Below are 6,670 nucleotides of genomic sequence, written 5' to 3' on the forward strand. Positions count from 1 at the left end.
TTGTGGCTCAGCGGTAGAGTGCTCGTCTAGCCCTGGGTTCGATCCTCAGCACCACATAAAAATAAGTAAATAAAATGAAAGTATTGTGTCCAACTACAACTAAAAAATAAATATTTTTTTTTAAGAGATAGAATTTTGATATTTTATTTTTTAGTTTTCGGCGGACACAACATCTTTGTTTGTATGTGGTGCTGAGGATCCAACCGGGCCGCACGCATGCCAGGCGAGCGCATACCGCTTGAGCCATATCCCCAGCCCCTAAAAAATAAATATTAAAAAATATATATATTTGAGTTGTCAAATTCAAGACCACAAACGGATTATCTTATGTTTTCTTTCAGAAGTTTTGGATTTTTGGTTCTTGTATTTGTGACCCATTTTGAGTTGATTTTACACATGGAGGGTTGAATTTTGTTCTGTTTTGCCCAGTTGTGGGACTATTACGGAGGGCGGGGCTTTCCCCGTCGTACTACGGACCCCAGCATACACTGCGCGGGCCAACACGCCGGAGAGGGGAAATCCGGGCAGGCCTGGGGGTGTGGCTGCGTGGAAAGGCTGAGTTACAGACTAGTTCTGAGAACGCTTGCTACCACCGTTTGTGAAGGCGGTAGGCCCCGCGAGGGCCTAGCAGGCGGAAGGGCCTGCCACGCGACTTCCCAGCTCAGACATGCCACACCTTCTGACTGTTCTGGTCGGTCGGGACACTTTTCTTACCCAAATTTTCCGCGGAAACGACTCTTGAAGAGGACCAATCACAGCAGAGAGTTTTGCTGGGCGGGCCAACCAGAGGCGAGGGTAGGAGCCGCGCCACTCGAGAGCTCCGGATTTGTGCTGGAAAGGGTGGACAGCCTTTGTAGGGATCTCGAAGGGAGCCCGAAAGGGTGCGGAAGTGAGCAAGCCCCTCTCGACTATGGTGGGGGCTACGGCGGGGTTACCCTCACCCATCAGAAACCCTTCGCAGGTGTAGGGGTTCACCCTCCTCGACTATGGCCCACCAGTCTTTCCTGGGCTCCCCAGAGGCTCGCGCCAGCTGCCTGGACCTGTGGAAGGAAAAGAACGACCGGCTCGTTCGACAGGCCAAGGTAATGTGGTTACTGGGACTCTTGCTTTGCTGCACCAGGATCCCAGAAAGCGCGTTTGCAGTGAAATTACCCCAGCCTTTGGGAAGGAGCACAGCTTGACTTCCCTCGAAGAGCAAAAAATGCCTGGAGAATGCACCCCTCTTTACTGTTGAAAGGGGAGCGAAAAAAAGACTCATTCTCAGTAACGTTCCCTCCCACTTTTGGCAGGTGGCTCAGGACTCTGGTGTGTCTCTGAGGCGACACAAGTTGGTTCAAGACACACTGGAGGGACTCAGGGAGCTCCTCCACATTCTGCATGGTAAGCAGAGTCTTCTCCAGGATGGTCAGTTTGCGTTCTCCACAGCCAAGAATCTTCTGTATTTCTGGGATTGAGGTGAATTCTTAGGGGACAGGGAGTACACAGAATGGGCCGGAGTGGAATTGTCTTTGTACATGGAGTTTCTCTTCTGCACCTGCCTGTGTATGGGCTCGGAAGCATGCATACACAATGGTAGCATGGGAAGAAGTGGTTTCCGGGATGATTTTTGCTCTTTCAGGACTGTCTGACCAGAGGACATGTTCTTCATTGAAGCTGTTTTGTTTGGAGTGGGATGATCTCTGGATTGGGATCTTATTTGGGAAAATTTTCATGTGAGAGAAGGAGAGTGTGTGAGTGAGAGAGCCTAAGATCAGCATCTGTTGCTTCAGGACTTCCTGCAGCTGTCCCTGTTCTCCCCTTGGAGTTGATTGTCACCTGTAACTTCATTATCCTGAAGGTGAGCCTAGCCCAGGGTTTCACTGAAGACCAGGCCCAGGATATACAACGGGGCCTAGAAAGAGGTGAGGGTCAGTTTGCCTTCTATTCCCCTGCCAGCTTTAGTCTGGATTTAAGTCTGTCTAAGAGGTTGGGAGAAACAACAAAAGACATCATCTTCATGGAGAGAGGTGCCCTTCTGTAATTCTCTATGGGCTCCTCAGACCAGGTTGGGGTGTTATTATTGTAATCCTTGGGCTTTTGCAGAAGAGGAAAGACAGAGAGTATGGGGGAGATGGAGTATGTGGTCTCACCTTTGCTTTGTGTATGTGTACTCTATAGTGCTAGAGACCCAGGAGCAGTTGGGGCCCAGGCCAGAACAAGGGATCAGGAAGTTGTGGGAGTCTGTCCTCCGTGCTTCCTCCCTTCTGCCCGAGCTACTGTGTGCCCTGCACCACCTGGCTGGCCTGCAGGCTGCCCTTTGGCTGAGCATTGACCGTCTTGAAGACCTGGCCTTGCTGTTGCAGACTCTGAATGGCAACCAGGTAATGGGGGAAATGATCTGAAGATGAGGGTGTCATCCCTCCTTCCTTCTCCACTGCTGCAGGTGCATGATTACTGGAAAGCCTTCTACATTTGTAGTCTGAAAACCTGAGTTTTCTGAGGGACTTTGGGTAACCTTGCTCTGGTTGTCCCATTGTGGGGGATTATCTTTAGGGCATTTTTTAAAAACAGCTTAATGAATTTGGTTACGGTTAGGGCTTTTGTGCATGATCTTACTGAAACTAACTCACAATCTCAGTCTTCTCAGAAGTAACCCGAACATGGTTACTAAACTGGCCCCATGACCTCATTGGCATATCCTGAATGAGAAGGCATACTAGAAAAGATCACCACTGCCCTAAATTATTATTCTTTCCTTTATCCTTCCTTCTCAGATATCTTTCTCTTAGAATTGGGGGAGCAGGAATCAGGAGGAGTCTTTAACTCAAGGAGCCCAAGACTGGAGAAGTGAGAGTGGTTTTAGACTTAGAGACTTGGTCCTTTTCTCTCCAGAATGGGGCCTCTAAGGATCTGCTGCTACTTCTAAAAACTTGGAACCCTCCAGCTGAGGAATCAGATGCCCCATTGACCCTGCAGAATGCCCGGGGTTTGAGGGATATCCTTTTGACAGCATTTGCTTACCGTCAAGGTCAGCTAGCAACCTGACTCATCCTTTCCCTTAAGGTATCCTCTGGGCTTATACTCTCCCTGTCATATCCCATTCAATTCCATGGAATTTTTCTGGGCTCACTTTCCCATCACATTTTCTACTTTATGGGCTTCTCTAATCTCACACCCTAATTGCACTCAGGCCTCCAGGAGCTGATTTCAGGGAGCCTACCAAGGGCATTGAGCAGCCTGCATGAAGCAGCCTCAGGTCTGTGTCCACGACCTCTCTTGGTTCAGGTGTATACAGCATTAGGATCCTGTCTTCGTAAGATGGTAAAGATAGCCCTGAGGGGTGGGCATTATAAACAGCATTTTCTTTTTGTTGGTAGCTGAGGCCTATGTCCTTTTACCCCTCTAGGGAAATCCACAGAGAGCTTTGCTGTACTTGATTGCAGCCCTGAAAGGGGGATCAGCCTGGGGTCTTCCACTTCTGGAGGCTTCCAGATTATATCGGCAATTGGGGGATACAGCTGCAGAGCTGGAGAGTCTGGAGCTGCTGGTTGAGGTAAGTAACTGTCAGATGAATATATAGGGTGGAGAATGGCTGAGGTGCTGGTGTTGGAGTAACTAGACAAGATACAAGTATAAGGAAGTATGACTCCCAAAGATTATAGATATACTTTCTTCTTTCTTTCCCATTTAGGCCTTGAGTGCCACCCATAGCTCTGAAGTTCCACAGCTTCTCATTGAGGTAGAATTGCTACTCCCACGACCTGACCCAGCCTCTCCCCTTTACTGTGGCACACAGAGCCAAGCCAAGCACCTGTTAGCAAGCCGATGCCTACAGATGGGGAGGTGAGGTTCCCTCTTGCTCAGCTGAGCTCCCCTTCCCACTTCATGCCTTCCCCAGGGTATGACTCTAGGTTTTTTGTTTTGTTTTGGTACTGAGCATTGAACCCAGGTGCACTTAACTACTGCTCCACATCCCTACCTCTTTTTGGTATTTTTATTTAGAGACAGGGTCTCACTGAGTTGCTTAGGGCCTCGCTAAGTTGCTGAGGCTGGCTTTGAACTTGTGGTCCTCCTGCCTCAGCTTCCCGAGCCACTAGGATTATACGTTGTGCACGACTGTGCCCAGCCATGACTCTGTTTTTGTTCCTGTGAGTTGGGTGATGAATGAGGCAATGGTAGGACATAGGTCTCTACTCCCCAGTGTCCTGCCTTACTGCTGAACCTGATCTGAGGGCTTTTCATCCAGACAATAACTTCTACCTTTGAAACACTGAAATCTCCCCAATCCATTCTGTAACTGAGGTATATCCATGCAGAGCCAGGGTTGTAGGCCTAGACCTCACCTTCTTTCTTATTCCTCAAGGCCTACAAGCATCCCTTCATTAGCAAGGAGAGAACGTTTTACCTTAAGCCCTGCTAGGGCTTAAGGTAGTGTTCATGTGTTATGACTTTCCAGGGCAGAAGATGCTGCAGAGCATTACTTGGACCTGCTGGCCCTGTTGCTGGATGGCTCAGATCCACGGGTAGGTTCTCCATAATGAAATGGGAGGGTTGAGGGTTCCTTTGGAGTAGAGCAGAATGATTGTTCTGCTTTTCCCTCTACTATTCTGTCTGTCCATTATGGAAGACCAGGCTCTATATGGTCTTTATAGTACCAGAGCCTGGTGAAGAGATCTCTTCAAGACATGCATCCTTCTCCCACTCTAGTTCTGCCCACCAACCTGCCCCCCAGGACCTTGCATGCCTGAGGTGTTCTTGGAGGCGGCAGCAGCACTGATCCAGGCAGGCCGAGCCCAAGATGCTTTGACTGTATGTGAGGAGCTGCTTACCCGCACATCTTCTCTGCTTCCCAAGATGCTTCAGCCATGGGAAGATGCAAGAAAAGGAACCAAGGAACTGCCATCCTGCCCACTCTGGGTCTCTGCTGTTTACCTGCTTCAGGGCCGGGCCTGGGTACAACTGAGGGCCCCAAAAGAGGCAATTAGTGAATTTAGCCGGTGAGCACAGTAAGCCACCTAGGGTTCTGGGGAAGTGTGGAAGAAAGATTTTCTGATTGGGACCTGGGTTGGTGAATTCTGTTCTTACCCACTCACCTGAATTTCTGAGTTTGATTCTTCTTCGCTCCTGCTCCATGTTCCATATCAGGTGCCTTGAGTTGCTCTTCCGGGCCATACCTGGGGACAAAGAACAAGGTGATTTAGAATTTCAGTTTTCCTTATCTCCTGGAAGGGGTGGAGGTGAAAGTGGGTTTCCTTTCCGTGTATCCAGCCCACCAGACTAGAAGACTTAAGAAAAGGGGCTCCAAACAAAAGAAGAGAGAGAGGGGAACTCGGGGTTTTGGTGATATGTGGTTGGGAAGACACTTATTGATTTTGGGTATGGTCCTCAGGGGCAGCTTCCAACTGTGAGCAGGAGTGTAGGTCAGATATGGTAGTGCAACATCTTCGGGCAGCTGCCCTGATCAGTCGTGGACTGGAGTGGGCAGCCAATGGCCAAGATACCAAAGCCCTACAGGACTTCCTCCTCAGTGTGCAGATGTGCCCAGGTATGTATGCTATACATAACATCAGTTATGCATGGATGTTCAGGGACAGAGAGGTACACAGAGGAGGTACTTGGGCATTATTTGTGTAAGAGTGGTTTTCTGAGACAGGAGGGCTGAGTGAGATTATGCTGTTTAAAACTAGGATATATCTAAGTGTGCACATATAAACATAGTATATATACAAGGCTCCCAAGAGTTCCCTGGTTTCCTGTGTCCTTAAGACACAAAGACCATGACTGCATTGGTGTGGGCTATGTGGGAATGGGGCCAGCTGAGCCCTTTTTACTGGGCAGGTGACAAATCCTGGAAGAGGAATGGTTGTGAGTGATCTACTCTTGGTTTCATATGTGAGTGTAAACAAGACAGTCTCGCTAGTTCTCAGTTTCTTCTTTTATAAAATGATGCCTAAGCCTATATCAAATTCTAAATCTTTCTACTCTGGGGTGGGCTACAGGTAATAGAGATGCTTCCTTTCACCTGCTTCAGACTCTAAGGAGGCTGGATAGGAAGGATGAGGCCGCTGCTTTCTGTTGGAGGCTGCAGGCCCAAACTCAGCTGCCACAGAAGGAAGCTACCTGGTGAGGGTTGCTGGCTTGGGGCTGAAGGACAGTTGGAATTGTGGAGTCCTTGGGAGTATTGGGGGTGATGAAGGAATGAAAGGGAGGGAAGGTTGCCTAACCTTTGATCTTTCACTCTTATGCATCACTCTTCTTGCTCTCCAGGTCTCTCCCTCTGTACTTAGAAATCTATTTGAGCTGGATCCATTCCCCTGACTGTGAAACCTTCCTTGAAGAGTTTCAGACATCTCTGCAGGAGCCTCACGACCTGTAGCTGCTATGTTTCCAAGAGCCTGAGCTGAGGGCCCAGTGAATCATCTCTGTGAGGAGGGCCTCCCCGCCTCCCCTTGCTTTACCCTCCTTGGGTGATGTGACTGGAGCTGATCATTCCTATGTAACTCTTGTACTGGTGAAGTTGGTGGCAGTCCTGTGTGGTTTGGGATACTCCTTCCTTCTGGAGGAAGTATTCCCTGCTACCAACAAGTCATTGACTTTGCTTGTAGCATCTGTTTTTCCTGTTTCCCCTTTTCTTGTGTTGAGTAAAAATGCATATATATATATATATATATATATATATATATATATATAT

At 48.6% G+C, this 6,670-nt stretch overlaps 1 protein-coding gene across 2 annotated transcripts in view; it reads left to right on the forward strand.

Moving 5' to 3' along the window:
* Positions 1-256: 256 nt before the first annotated feature.
* The window catches only part of LOC107147824 (valosin containing protein), a 25,137-nt gene continuing 18,723 nt past the window's right edge, over positions 257-6,670 (forward strand). The window contains exons 1-14 of one of the 2 annotated variants that reach the window (XM_015492394.2): positions 257-1,082; positions 1,290-1,380; positions 1,770-1,901; positions 2,158-2,360; positions 2,872-3,007; positions 3,170-3,300; positions 3,386-3,532; positions 3,671-3,822; positions 4,436-4,502; positions 4,687-4,976; positions 5,125-5,171; positions 5,369-5,524; positions 5,979-6,102; positions 6,247-6,670. In XM_015492394.2, the coding sequence (XP_015347880.1) occupies positions 987-1,082; positions 1,290-1,380; positions 1,770-1,901; positions 2,158-2,360; positions 2,872-3,007; positions 3,170-3,300; positions 3,386-3,532; positions 3,671-3,822; positions 4,436-4,502; positions 4,687-4,976; positions 5,125-5,171; positions 5,369-5,524; positions 5,979-6,102; positions 6,247-6,355 (1,881 nt within the window). In that variant the 5' untranslated portion in view covers positions 257-986 and the 3' untranslated portion in view covers positions 6,356-6,670. The remainder of the gene's footprint in view (positions 1,083-1,289; positions 1,381-1,769; positions 1,902-2,157; positions 2,361-2,871; positions 3,008-3,169; positions 3,301-3,385; positions 3,533-3,670; positions 3,823-4,435; positions 4,503-4,686; positions 4,977-5,124; positions 5,172-5,368; positions 5,525-5,978; positions 6,103-6,246) is intronic. The other variant, XM_048783445.1, reaches the window with a different exon arrangement.

Source organism: Marmota marmota, unplaced genomic scaffold, assembly GCF_001458135.2.
Source record: "Marmota marmota marmota unplaced genomic scaffold, marMar, whole genome shotgun sequence".
In the NCBI taxonomy this organism is placed as follows: domain Eukaryota; kingdom Metazoa; phylum Chordata; class Mammalia; order Rodentia; family Sciuridae; genus Marmota; species Marmota marmota.